This window comes from Protopterus annectens, chromosome 11.part0, assembly GCF_019279795.1.
Source record: "Protopterus annectens isolate FY-2018-M chromosome 11.part0, PAN1.0, whole genome shotgun sequence".
In the NCBI taxonomy this organism is placed as follows: Eukaryota; Metazoa; Chordata; order Ceratodontiformes; family Protopteridae; genus Protopterus; species Protopterus annectens.
The window spans coordinates 1,340,400,560-1,340,414,248 of NC_056745.1; the positions used below are offsets into that span (position 1 = coordinate 1,340,400,560).

The window sequence follows — 13,689 nt, forward strand, 5'->3', positions numbered from 1 at the left end:
ACCTTTTGAGGAAAGATGACTTCCAGCTGATATTATACGACTGATCCAGTTTCTTTTCCTGTCATTATCCCATTGGTCATTTGTCAGGGGTGTGTCTCTTATAAATAAAGAATACTCTATTTATCTTGGTAAATTAGATGCATAATCAATTTCTTTTTTTTTTATTATCTTGAAGACCATTTATGTAAGCCGCGGTAGTGCTGTCGCCTCCCAGCAAGAGGTTCTCCCATTCGATTCTCAGCTGGAACGCCTTCTGTGTGGAGTCAGCATTTCCTTCCCGCGGTCAAGTGGCATTCGAAAGACATGCATGAATGGGCGTGCCTTCGTTTAAGGTTGAGCTGGCACCTTGGCACCGTAACAATCTACTGCCAATCATTAATGGACCGGAGTTCCGCTGTGGCAACCCCTAACCAGGAAAAGCCGAAAAAAGAAGATCTTGAAGACCATTTATATTCCAAGTGTTGAATCTAATCATAATGCTTTAAGATTTAAGTGCAAAAAGAAGAAAGAAAAACTGTACTAGTATTTTTAAAGAAAGTGATTTGTATGAACTTTGCCAATATGTTAAGCATAGTGTCAGATGATGTCCTATTGACTAAAAAAGGTAGTCTGAATAGAGTGGCATCCAAGTACCCTACCTCAAACCTAGCGCCTAACCACAAAACTCCCTGAAATGATCTAATATAGCAAACAAATGCAAACGTTTTACGGGACATTGTTGCATGTATAGAATAGCATTAGAAAGTAGCAGGGAGAAAAGCATACTAATCTTGATATTCCAAGTGTCGGCAAGTACTGGAGTGCTCACCCCCTGCCATTCCATAGAAGAATTATAAATTAAAATTGAAAAAAAAGAGTAGTACCAAAGGTGTCATGTCTCTGGATAAAATACCATGCCGATTCAGCTTAGATACCATAAAAAGCATGCACTAGCCAGGTTATCATTAAGTCTAAGCCAAAGTTAAGGTAGTTGAAAACCACTAGAACCTGACCTAGACATGACAAAACCACTGTAACTGCCCTTCAGCAAAAGCATAGATACAAGGATCAGGAAGCAAATAGTCTACTTAGGTTATAGAGTATGCATCCTTTGCTTATGATCATGACCAGCAAGATAGTTTAATCAAAATCTATTAGCCTATCCATCAATAATATATATCCAGTATAGATTTGTCCGACAAATGAAAACCTTAGCTATAAGTGTGACTAGCTTTGCTAGTCTGTAGTTGTAATATGCTAAGTCAAGGGAAGAAGGAACAGAAAAGGAGCGTAAAAAACATTTGCATCAAGTTGCATTACAACACCTACGTTAAAACAAGAGCATGCATGAATATTACAGCATTAAGGCAATCTAGTGCTATCAATTCCATCTAATGCAACGTAAACTAAAAAGAAAGCAACCAACAACACATTCCAATGTGGTAAATAACGAGATCCAGCATGGGTGTAAGAATGCATGTGGGTTAAGATTTCTAGTTATTCAGTACCCCTTAGCTTAAAAAGGTTTAGTTAACTTCCATAAATACATACATACACAACAGGTACTCATTTCCCTTTCATAAAATTTAGGAAATGTTAATTAACCCATATGTGAAAAAATCGTTGCTACTATACTTTGAGATGTAAATGATGAGATATGCATGTGGGTGGGGAAAGAAAAACGTTATGCAGTATACACTAACAGAATTCTAAAGTGGCAGCTTTACTGTAACATTTAAAAGTGTGTGTGTGTTCCCTACTACCCAACTTAAAGCCCTGGTACACATCATTAGTAGAAAATTAGTAAAGAGAGTGTGTGTGTGTGGGGGGCACACACAAAAATGTTATGTATAAATGTAAAAGTGGTACTTGAACATTATAAAAGGAAAACATATGTACAATACTTTTAAAACCATTGTCCTGCAGCTACTGGAGGGCACAGGATGCCTGGGAGCAATAGTTATTTTAATACAATACAGCCTATTTCTGAGTAACAGTGACTACAGCAATCCCAGTGATGCACTGCTTCATTTATGGTGACCTCCCGACCTCGTGACGTCATCCGCCAGCGGTCCTGTTGAATTCTGGGCAATGGAACTTTGAAACAGCTGTGGAGAAGCCCGGGAAAAGGCTTGGAGTGCAAGACAAGGTCCAGGAAAGGCCACAGAGAGCCCCCACGGCAGAGTTAAACAGGTCTGAACATTATTTACACGGCCAACATGGGAAACTACCTCCAGGAGAATCGCAAAGCACCGGAAACACCCAGCTGTACTCCTTGTAAATCAATTTACAGTTACAGATGAGTCCAGCCCAAAAAGATGCTTAGTTGTTTCCTCAAGTTATGTAAGACTTTAACTTGATAAGAAAAATGCACTATGACTTACATTTTTAATGCCATTTAATAAAACAATGACAGTTTAATTGCATTATATTGTATATTTTGAGCTATATACGTTAATCCTGACAGGAAAAACATTTGTAGCAAGCTTTTGGTTCCATATAGGTCAGAGCAAAGTATTTGTTTATTCTTCCTTTTCTCTCTTCCTGGAACTCATTAGCTTAAAGCCTTTTAAGTATATAGAAACATAATGGTTATTTAGCTGGTGTAACTGTTAAACTTAAACTTTTAAACTTACTTTAGCTTGTAGATCCTGTATTTTCTTCGTTTCAGTGAAGTCCAGCCTTGTAATTATTTGACCCAGCTTAGAGCCAAGTGTTAAGCTTGTCTGAGAAGCTTTTTATCTCATTCTGGACAGGTTGCAAGGCTGATCATCCACTGTAAATGCAGGGTCCCACTTTGGTTTTGGAGGCTCCTTTATTACATTCCTGTGTTTTAATGGTTTTCTGTCTCTTAGATATTGCATCCTTTTCCAGGGTAACAATAGAGGATAGTTTTGTCTTATATGTTAAGAGTTTCCATAGAATCTTGCTGAGTAGTCATCTTCAGCTGAACTTCTTTTAATATTTAGTCTAAATTGGTAAAATATGACTTGATCTCCTTTCTTTCACCCTCTCACTTCCAAAACTCAGTTTTTGAAGCGAGGCCTGTCACCATGCAGCTGCATCCACCCAGTCACTGAAGAGATGAGCACAGGATAAGTCAGGTAAAATGTTGAAAAAATCCAAAAATTATGATTTCCTTTTTCTTGTATGCCTGTTGATCAATATTTATCACTTTGTAAAAATTAAAACGCCAGATGCGGGTTATAATAAGCAGATGAAAATAGCTGTTGCAGGAGCTGCAAAAAGTGTGTGGCTCAGTGCTCGGTGGCCATCTTGGAATCCTCGACTTTTTGTTTTTATATATTAATAATGCTCCACTTTGTGCCTAAAAAGTCAAGTATATGTAAACATCTTTATAAATATGTATACGCTTTTTAACAAACAGTTTAAACTTGTGATGCAATGCATTTTATTGGTCTTGTGATTTCATGGTCATATAAGGAACGGTTTTACTGTTTGAATTTGTCTGAAGAAGTTCATTTGATTTGAATGAACAAAAGTACCAAAAGTACTCACATATTAAAGTTTTGGTTTGCTTTCATTATGTATTTAGACAGCATCTTATATGGCCGCGGTGGTGCAGCCATTAGTGTTGTTGCCTGACAGCAAGAGGCTCTTCGGTTCGATTCTTGGCTGGAGTTCCCCCCCCCCCCCCGTAGTCGAGTGAACTTTAAAGACATGCAGGTAGGCGAGTGGGTGTGCCTTCTTTGAAGGGTGGACGCCGGGCTGGCAAGTAGCTATCGTAAAAATCCACTGCTAACTGGGAAAAGCCGAAAGACATTACTATTTAGACAACATCTTACTTTCCTTTCTTAATCTTCTTTAGGATCAACTCACTGTATCCACTTTTATAAACCAAATCCCTCAAAACTGTTTCCAGAAGGTGACATACTCTACTATAATGTGACATGCTCTTCTGAAAGGTTCTGGGATGGGAAATGACAGTATATATCATGTGACACTGCTGATTCATGTCTACTATGACTGCTATCATATCACCTGGTAATGTGTACTATTCATTTACAATTTCTTCCCTATAAACAAACATTATACAATGTTCTCTCTTGTCTTTGTATTTTATATGTATACATCTTCAAATTACTGTATATTTGTATGTATGCTGAATATTGATTGCCACACTTTTTTTTTTTTTTTTTTTAAAGGTTTCCTCCCCCGAGCCTACACTGAAAAGGGGCTTCCAACACAGTAAGATTTTCCCAATAAATAAATGCAAACAATTAATATAAATTTTCTTTACTGGAAACCTGATCTCTGCTTTTAAAGGGGTCAGAAGCGGAGAGATGCACCATCACCATGCCTCAACAAGATGGGTGGGAATCACTATGGCCTCTTGCAGTCTGCCCACAAAATCTTTTAAGTATTACTCTCTCAGGTTGTCCACCTTTCTCTTCCTTTTTTATGGGGCGACTCACTTTGGACTACTGGTAGAAGATCCCCCTCCAAAAATGATCAACACCTCTTGCAATAATGTTAATACACTTTTTTGCTCAAGTAAATTCTTCAAACTACAAGCCCTCTGGTGGAGCATCTTTTTACTAAAGACGGCAAAGTGCTCACAGGAGATCTTACAGTTCTCCTTAAAAGAAAGAAGCACCGTAAATGCTTCTGTAAAAATGTTAGCACTGTGTCAACAACTTAAAATATTCAAAAACACAGACTAGTAAATTTATTAACTTACAAAGCATTGTTTAAGTGTCAGATCCAGTACAAGTGAGGTCTCAACTACTATAAAAGAATATATAAATACAAAGAATGCAACCACAACTAGGCCAAATATTCACAGACTGGCAAGGGGAACAGCAAAACACAACTGCAGGACTACACTTAGCTTCAACACTGCCTGTGACACGGGGAACTGTTCACAGAAGTAGAAAGATAAGAAAAGATGAGGCAAATGGAAGGTGAGGTTAGATGAAATAAAAAGGAATCTACAACAGATCAGAATGAGTACAGTAACACACAAACCTTACATGAAGTTATGCTTCAAATGGCAACAGTGCAACTGACAAACTGTATTGAAGAAACAAAAAACTGACAAGAGTCCTAAATCTGTACAGGAGAAAAAAGAAGTTATGTACTCACCATAATGTTCCATCTGAGTAGGTAACGTCATTTGTCTGCAACCTGTGGGTATCGGATCCAAGCCGGCAGCTTTTCAAGCTAACAGATCCGAGCTCCAAGCTCCTCCCCCTACACACAACACCCTGCCATCTCCCTCTAACCCTCAGATCGAGTCTGCCAGAAAAAAAGGCAACAGGAAATTCTATAACCTAGAAGGATACAATAGGTTCCAATGATGTCAATGAAAAAGGACATATCCTGATCCTTTGATAATGATGGAAGGAGGGTCAGTTGCAGACAAATTAAGTTACCTACTCAAATGGAACGTTATGGTGAGTACATAACTTCTTTATCCAAAGTAGTTAACTTCATTTGTTCAGCAACCTGTGGGACAGAGTCCCCAGCTACCAGCAACTTGGGAGACCCTTATGGAAGATTATTCCGGAGCACTGCGGAGCCAAATGATGCACGTCCTCTGGATAGTAAATCCAATTTATAGTGTGTAATAAAGGTATGAGAGGAAGCCCAAGTAGCTGCTGAGCAAATGTCATCCAAAGAAACTCTTGACCAGAAAGCAGCAGAAGTAGCCATAGATCGGGTAGAATGGGCTCGTACTCTCAGGGGCTCAGGACGACCAGAACTTTTGTATGCTAGGAGAATGCACTGGGAAAGCCATCTATCTAAGGTTACTTTAGTGACTGGCTTCCCCAGACAAGATTTTGCAAAGGAAACAAAAAGTTGATCAGATTTTTGAAGATCCGCTGTCCTGTTTAAGTAAAAACGTAACTTGTCTGTGAACATCCAAACAATGAAGTTTGTATTCTCCTTTGTTTTTGAAATTTGGAAAAAAAGACAGGTAGATTGATGGACTGGTTGATGTTGGCTTCTGAAGCCACTTTGGGAAGAAAAGAGGGATTAGTCCTGAGGGAAACCCCGTCTTTATGAAAGATGATGTATGGAGGTTTACTGCAAAGAGCGTGAAGCTCCGATATCAATCTAGCAGAAGTAATGGCAATCAGGAAGGCTGTCTTCCAGGATACAAATTTTAAGTCCACTGAAGCCGCAGGTTCAAAAGGAGGCCCAGTTAGAGGTTGAAGGACTAGGGTAAGATCCCATGGGGGCACTGCATCCTTAATAGGGGGTCTTAGCAAAAAGGTTCCTTTCATGAATGTTTTGCATATCTTGGAGGACGTTAGAGGCACTAAACTGTTTCCAACGCAGCATTGGGAAATAGCTGCCAACTGAACTTTAATAGTAGAAGCACTAGCTCCTTGATCAAAGGTATGTAAAAGAAAGTCTAGAACAGCTGGGATAGGAGCCGTGAAGGGGTCTAAGTTCCTGTGCTCCGCCCAGACAGAGAAACGTTTCCATTTACTCTTGTAGATTTTCCTGGCAGACGGTTTATGGGCGGCCACCAAGATGGCCTTAACAGAGAAAGATATACCAGGAGTCCTAGCCATTAAGGGAAATGGATCAACTAAGCTGAAAGCGTGAGGTAGTCCAGGTCAGGGGTCTTCAATCCTAAAGGATGAGAGATCAGATCTGGATTGGGATCTAAAATCCAGGGAGGATGTACTAGATGAGACCACAGGTAAGGGAACCAGGTTTGACGAGGCCAGAATGGGGCTATGAGGATAACTCTGCTCCCCAACAGACGTGCTTTCTGCAAGAATTTTGTCAACAAAGGAAGATGAGGATAAGCATACAGAAGACCAGACGGCCAAGCATGAACTAGAGCGTCTCTGGAGGCTTCCCCTGGTGGGGGAATCAGAACGAAGAACTCGCTGCACTTTGTGTTCGAAGGCGAGGCAAAGAGATTGTAGCAAGGTTGACCCCATTGGAGGAAGATTTCCTTCGCTACTGCTGGGTTCAGAGACCACTTGTAAGGTGAGAGGATCGTTAGACTCAACCTGTCCGCCAAGATGTTTGACTGACCCGGGATGTGCATTGCTATGAGAAAGCGGTTGGTGGATATCGCCCATTCCCATACTCTCATTGCCTCCCTGCAAAGTGGATAGGATCTGGTTCCCCCCGTTTGTTTATGTACCACACTACCGACATGTTGTCTGTCTGAAGTGCAATAGTTCCTGGAGGGAGAAGGGGATGGAGAGCCTGCAACGCTAGAAGCACCGCCCTTATCTCCAGGACACTGATATGCAGTGAGGTCTCTGTGAAAGTCCACGTGCCTTGGACAGATCTGCCCGTGCAATGCTCCCCCACCAGAGGAGAGATGTGTCCGTGGTCACCGTGACTTGTGGAGGAGGTATAACAAAGGGACGACCTTCTCGAAGATCTCTGGATTGGAGCCACCAAAGAAGTGACTCCCTGCAAATCCTGCTGAGGGGAATAGGTGTAGACAGGGGGGGTGAAAAAGAATGGACCATTGAACTTGTAGTGTCCATTGAAGGATTCTCATCTTCAGGTGAGCGAAGGGCGACAGATTGATGGCTGCTGCCATGGATCCCAGGGCCCTCAGGACTAGTTCCGCTGGGGGAGCTGATGATTGTAAGAGGTCTAGAATGTGAAGGCTTAGACTGCGAAGTCTGTTCGTTGTCAGAAAGACTTTGGATTGAGTAGTGTCTATCCTGGCCCCTATGAATTCCAAAATTTGAGTAGGTTGAAGGGAGGAGTTCTGGTGATTTATCGTGATCCCTAGTTGGCGGGCTAGGTGTAAGAAGTAGTCCCTGCCTGAGCAGAGTTGATGCCTGGTGGGGGCGTTTAGGAGTCAGTCGTCCAGGTACGGGAAGACCTGTATTCCCTGAAGTCTCAGGTGGGCCCCTACAACTGCCATGACCTTGGTGAACACCCTGGGGGCTGTGGTGAGACCGAAGGGTAGGACCCTGAACTGATAATGGCTGGCTCCCAGCCGAAAGCGGAGGAACCTTCTGGATTGTCTGTCCATCAGAATGTGGTAGTACGCATCCTTGAGGTCTATCGAGCACATCCAGTCATTCTCCTTTAAGAGTGGGAGAATGGATTGAATAGTGACCATCCAGAATTTTTCTTTGGCGACTGACAGGTTTAGTGTTGACAGGTCGAGAATGGGTCATAAATCTCCCGTCTTTTTTGGGACCAAAAAGAACCCAGAGTAAAAGCCTGATCCGGATTGTTTGGGGGGACTCGCTGGATAGCTCTTTTTCTTAGCAGCTCTCGAATTTCTGATGCTGCTGCCTCCCTCTGATCAGTTGGGACATCGGGGAGTCTTGTTGAACGGAGAGGGTGAGATAGGAAAGGAAGTGAATAGTCTCTGGATACGATTCGGAGTACCCAACGATCTGTTGTAAAGGACTCCCATTTTGCTAGGTATCCCGAGAAGCGCCCCCCGACTGCCTCCAGAGAAGAGCAGTCGGGCAACCCCTCAGGGCTGCTGCACGGGTCAATCCGAAAAAGGTTCTCTTGACTGAAAATTCTTTGGACCCCCTCTGCCCCTGGGCCGGCGTCCACCCTGTCCTCTGCCTCTGAAGGACGAGGAATCCAGAGCAAAATGGGATTGTTGAGCTTTCTGGAACTACATCTTCTTCTGTCCCTTTTATTCCTGGAGTAGGACCACTGAGGAGCCGAGAAGCGGATCCCGATGGCAGACGTCTTCCCGTCTTTCTCGCTCTGGAAGAGCGTATTGCGGACGGTTTTGCCGAAGAGCGTAGAACCTTCAAAAGGGGCGTTCGTGAAGGACACCTTGAAGGGTTCCGGAAAATCGCAGAGACGGAGCCAGGCCTGTCTACGTAAGACGACACCCGTTCCCCTAGCTCAAACTGCTCCCTCCGTAGCATGGGAGAGAAGCTTCATAGATGCGTTGGTGATTGACTTGAGAGTGGCCATTCGAGCAGAGAAGGTCCGCTTGTCCTCGGCCGACATGGACTCTGGTGTTGACCCAGTGTACTCTTTAATCAGGTCTCGCTGGAGCCGAATCACACGTGCCATATAATTCAGTGACCTCACAGAGAAGGTCGCTGAAGAGAACATCAGCTTTCCCAAACGGTCCATCATCCGAGACTCCTTGTCTGGAGAATGCACAGAGGAACTCTCCTGTGCCAATTTCTTTTTAGGGGCTGCCGCCGCCACCATGGCATCCACTGGAGCACCCTTGCTCCAAACTGTCCTGTCCGTGGGAGGGCTGAGGATCCTGTCTGGTCTGTTGGGTATGGGCTCAACAGTGTCTGGCTCCTTCCATGCCCTGGTAGTTATGAGGTCTACCAGGGGGTCAGTGGGAGGGGATACCCAAGAGGTAGATGGGCCTGCGTCAAACGCCTCCAGAAACACAGACTCATCCGAGGAAGGTTTTTGGGCAGACCACCCCCCCCTCTAATGCGTAACATTTCCATAATGTCTCCGAAGGAGACGTCTTCAGAGGGTGACCTTGGGGAACCTTCCACTTCCTCTAAGTCTGTGTCCTCCGTGAGGGACTCGGGTGAGTCCAAGTGCCTCCTCTTGCACTTCCGTTTGTGAGGGACCTCCTCGGGGGGGCTGTCCGAAGAGGCCTCACCAACAATGTCCTGTTCCTCTATGGGAACAATCTGGGATGTAGGCGCAGGCTATCCCTGGGGCCGGATGATGGAAGAAAGGCCTGTCTGAGTGGGAATGGCGGGTGAATCCATAGCAAGAGCCTGGGGCCTCGAGTCCCTCGAAAGGACCCTCTCCACAACGTCGAATGCCGAGGGGGAACTGCTTTCCCTTGGATCCAAAAGCACTTCCTTCGGATCCGACGTGAGGATCGGTGCCGAAGGTGATCTGACCGGATCCGAAAGGGTAATGTGCCATGACCTTAACGGAGCCGATGGCCTGCTGACCTCTCCGGATCAGTAGCTCAGCTCACGGCCCCGAGAGCTCGGATCCGAAAATGGATCCAACAGACTCGAGGATACAGTCGGTGCCAAAGTAGGAAACACTGTCAGAGACAACCCTACCCCGGCTCCGAAGCTAGTTGGATCCGAGAGCTCCGAACCCCGAAAGTGGGTCGGAAAAGGTGCAATGGGGGCGAAAAAAGGTGTCGAGCGCCCCCCCCCAGTGTGTGGGGGGGGGCAAGAGCACTCCCATCTGCATCTGGGCCTGGAGAAATCGACGCATCATCCAGTCTATATCTGCGTCCGATAAACTTTTGGTGGATCTAGATGAGGCCACCGAAGCCAGCCAGGAGGGCCACCTGGATGACCTCGAGGGTGACCGGGTCTCCTTCTCTGGCTCCGGGGAGAAACGTGGAGAATGGAGCTGGGAGGGGTAAGGCCCGGAGACCTTAAGGGGAGAGGCGAGCTGTTTAGACGGCGGTACTGAAGGGGTCGAGTCGGACTGCCTCTTGTGACTGAGATGCCTTTCCTTCTCTCTCTATCCTTTTTATCTTTTTTCCTGCCTTCCCTTTCCTCCTGGGCCAGCGAGGGAGGTTGAGTCCCGGCCAGGGGATCAGGAGCGGCAGGTGGGGCTGGCGCCACCGAGGAGGACGAAGCAGAGTCCAGGGGCAAAAGGCCTGCCAGAATAAGCTTCGACCTCCTATCTTTTAAAGCCCTGGGATTGAAGGCTGCACAGATAGTGCAGCCGGTTTAGAGGTGATCAACCCCCAGGCACAAAACACACTGAGTGAGGCCATCCGCTGGGGACAACTTATGGCCACACTCGGTACATTTAGAGAAAAAGGCTTTAGGACCTTCAGCCATTATAGGAAGGAAAAAGAAAAATAGGCCCACAAGCACACACCTTCACACACGCAGGGGGGGAGGGGAATAGACTAACTTAACCAAATGTTAAAAGAACTACCCAAAGAAAAATGCTAGAAAGATAAGAGGAAGTTCACACACACAAAGTTAGAAAAAGTTTGACAGAAAATTTAAGAATTAATGCTACACTCACAGTACCACAGTCGGAGCTCGTCCTTTGAGAAGCTTATGGAAGCCGCGGCAACCGAGATCTGAGGGTTAGAGGGAGATGGCAGGGCATTATCGGTAGGGGAGGAGCTTGGAGCACGGATCTATTAGCTTGGAAAGCTGCCGGCTTGGATCCGAATCAGATCTGATACCCATAGGTTGCTGAACAAATTAACTATTTCAGATTTACTTTTAGTCCCCTGCAGACACACCAGAGTACTTTACTTTTTTCAGTTCTTTATTCTCAATAAGCTGTGCCCATTGCTAAGAACAAGCACATGGATAAGCAATGGGATATTTAACCTTCTCTGTTCAACTTACCCTAAACACCTCTGTATGGTCCAAACGAGACACCAGCACCAAACTCTTTGGAGCAAACAGCGCAGCTGGCTGAATGATGCCCATATCATCATCATCACCACTTTTCAGAGACTGAAAAACAAAAGGAAAAAAAACAGCAGCTGTAAATACACTGGATTACAGCTTCAGAAAGTTGGCAGTCTTTGTGCAGCTCACACTGCAAACATCTTACCTAAAAACTAACAGTTAACATTATTAACATTGCTGTGATTCCCTTCTCTAGTGAAGGCTCCAATGTTTGTCATTTAACAAGAGATTTGCATTCATCCTCTATCTCAGAACTTCAACATGTTCTTCACTATACAAATTAATATAGTTTAAAAGTCTTTAGCATTTCAGGTCTGAAATTCAGAACCTACTTTTGCCTAGCATTATGTTTACCTTTTATTAACAAATCTGTGACCGATTTTACATCTTATTTTGCATCAAAATTTAAAAGAAGCTGCAACAATTAAGTGCTAATTATGCTATGTGAATTTTTTTTTATTTCAGATTTAGTTATCTAATACTGAATACCCTTGCACTACAGCACTTATGACTGCTCTATTTTTCCAAAAACTATTAACTATCAAAGCAACTAGATGGTTGCTAGCATTGCTACACATTATTTTGCTAATCATTTCCTGGCTGCACATTACATGCAATGCACAAGGGCATCAAATTTCTTTTTTGTTCTCAAAATTGTTTAATTTTTCAAATACAGCTGAATAAATTCCATTATATTTGTATATAACATCTTAAATAACTATATACACTATTTACATCAGCCTGACACTACAACAGAGATCAATATATACAATTACCTTATAGGTTTTACAATCCAGTTAGAGTGTATCTGTTCAGTTATTGTAATGTGTCAATCAATAAGGCTTTTTTTCCATGGATTGTTAATAAATGGCTTAGAATGAATCTTTAATTTTAATTTCCAACAATGTTGTGGTCTTCAGTAGGCTGTAGAAGTGTTCCAAAGTCAGTATTGTTTGTATTCCATCTTCTTGTTATACACTTTCTTGAGATTGCATGTACTGTCCAAACTAGATACATAAATTGACTCATTCAAATGAGGACCTTCGTACACTTTAATAATACTACAGCTTTAGATAAGTTAACAGATTCATTAAATAAAGTTTGTAAAAAGTTTCACTACCATTCCAAAATGGCTTAATTTTAACACAGTCGAAAAAAAATGAGATTCCAATCTGCATTGTGTATTTGCTCACATCTCCAACATATTCCCCTTGTGGAAGAATTAATTTTAGTAATTCTACATGGAGTTAAGAATGCTTTGTGCAAGCATTTCCAAGTAAAAACTTTCCAGTATTGTGTAAAGGATGTATGTTTTACTGATAATACAATATTTAGGTTCATAGGTTCATAGGTTTATACTAGGCTATCTGCCCTAGGGCATTTATAAGCCTAGCCAGAATGTGTTTGGCTTTTGCCACCCATTTTAAATTAATTTTGCTATGCCCTTTTTCGAGGTTAGTATACTCTGCCTCTGTCTAACAGTGACACAGAAGTGATACCCGGGGTAAACCTACAATCTCCCATCCACTCATCAAGATTCCTATTGAAGAGAGTCAATGAGGGACTCTGCCTAACCTGGACTGGGATTTTATTCCAGAGTGAAGGGAGCCTCTGGGTTATGAATCTGTCCCGCCAGCATGTCGTATTTATTTCAGTGCTAAGGTTCAAGTATCTCGAGCGCATAGCTCGATGGGATTTGGATTTTCTGAAGTGCAGCATGTCCATTAATTCCGGGTTGGACATGGCTTTATACGTCAGGCACAGATCGCCTCTGAGCAGGTGGTATGCCACTGAGTAGAGCTGGAGTTTCTTTAACCGGGCAGCGTATGGCATTTGTTTGAGCCCTTTGATCCTCTTGGTGAGGTACTTTTGGGGTCTTTCCAATTGCTGCAGGTGTCTGGTAAGGGCATTGTACTCAATTACGGGCCTGATGAGGGATGAGTAAAGAGGCAAGATGACCTCCCCTGATCTAGATGTGAATCCCTTCATGATTAGGTGGGCTATATAAAATGTTTTTCTAACCACTTTGGCCACGTGGTTGTCAAATGAGAGATTGCTATCAACTTGGGTACCCAGGTCCCTAATTACTTCTTCCGTACTTAATGGATTACCACCTATGAGGTAATTTGTGGGCACTTTGTTTTTGCCAAAGGGGATGACTATACACTTTTTGGCGTTTAGCTTGAGGCCACGGCTCTGGCACCAGTTGTCTGTTTCTATGAGGCCCTTTTGTAGGATGCTTGTGTCGGCTGGAGAGTCGATTACGGCTCCCAGTTTGCAGTCATCTGCGAACTTTGTCAGCCACAGTCCTTCCGTGTTAGCCTGTACCTCCGAGAAATATATACCGAACAAGAGAGGTCCCAGGACTGAGCCGACGCATTGTAAC

At 43.6% G+C, this 13,689-nt stretch overlaps 1 protein-coding gene across 1 annotated transcript in view; it reads right to left on the reverse strand.

Annotated features, from left to right (window-relative positions):
- SBF1 (SET binding factor 1) overlaps window positions 1-13,689 on the reverse strand; it is a gene marked incomplete in the record, with an annotated part of 3,250,730 nt that overhangs the window by 2,849,412 nt on the left and 387,629 nt on the right. Inside the window, 1 exon segment of the mRNA XM_044088658.1 lies at window positions 11,238-11,348. Within this exon segment, the coding sequence (XP_043944593.1) occupies window positions 11,238-11,348 (111 nt within the window).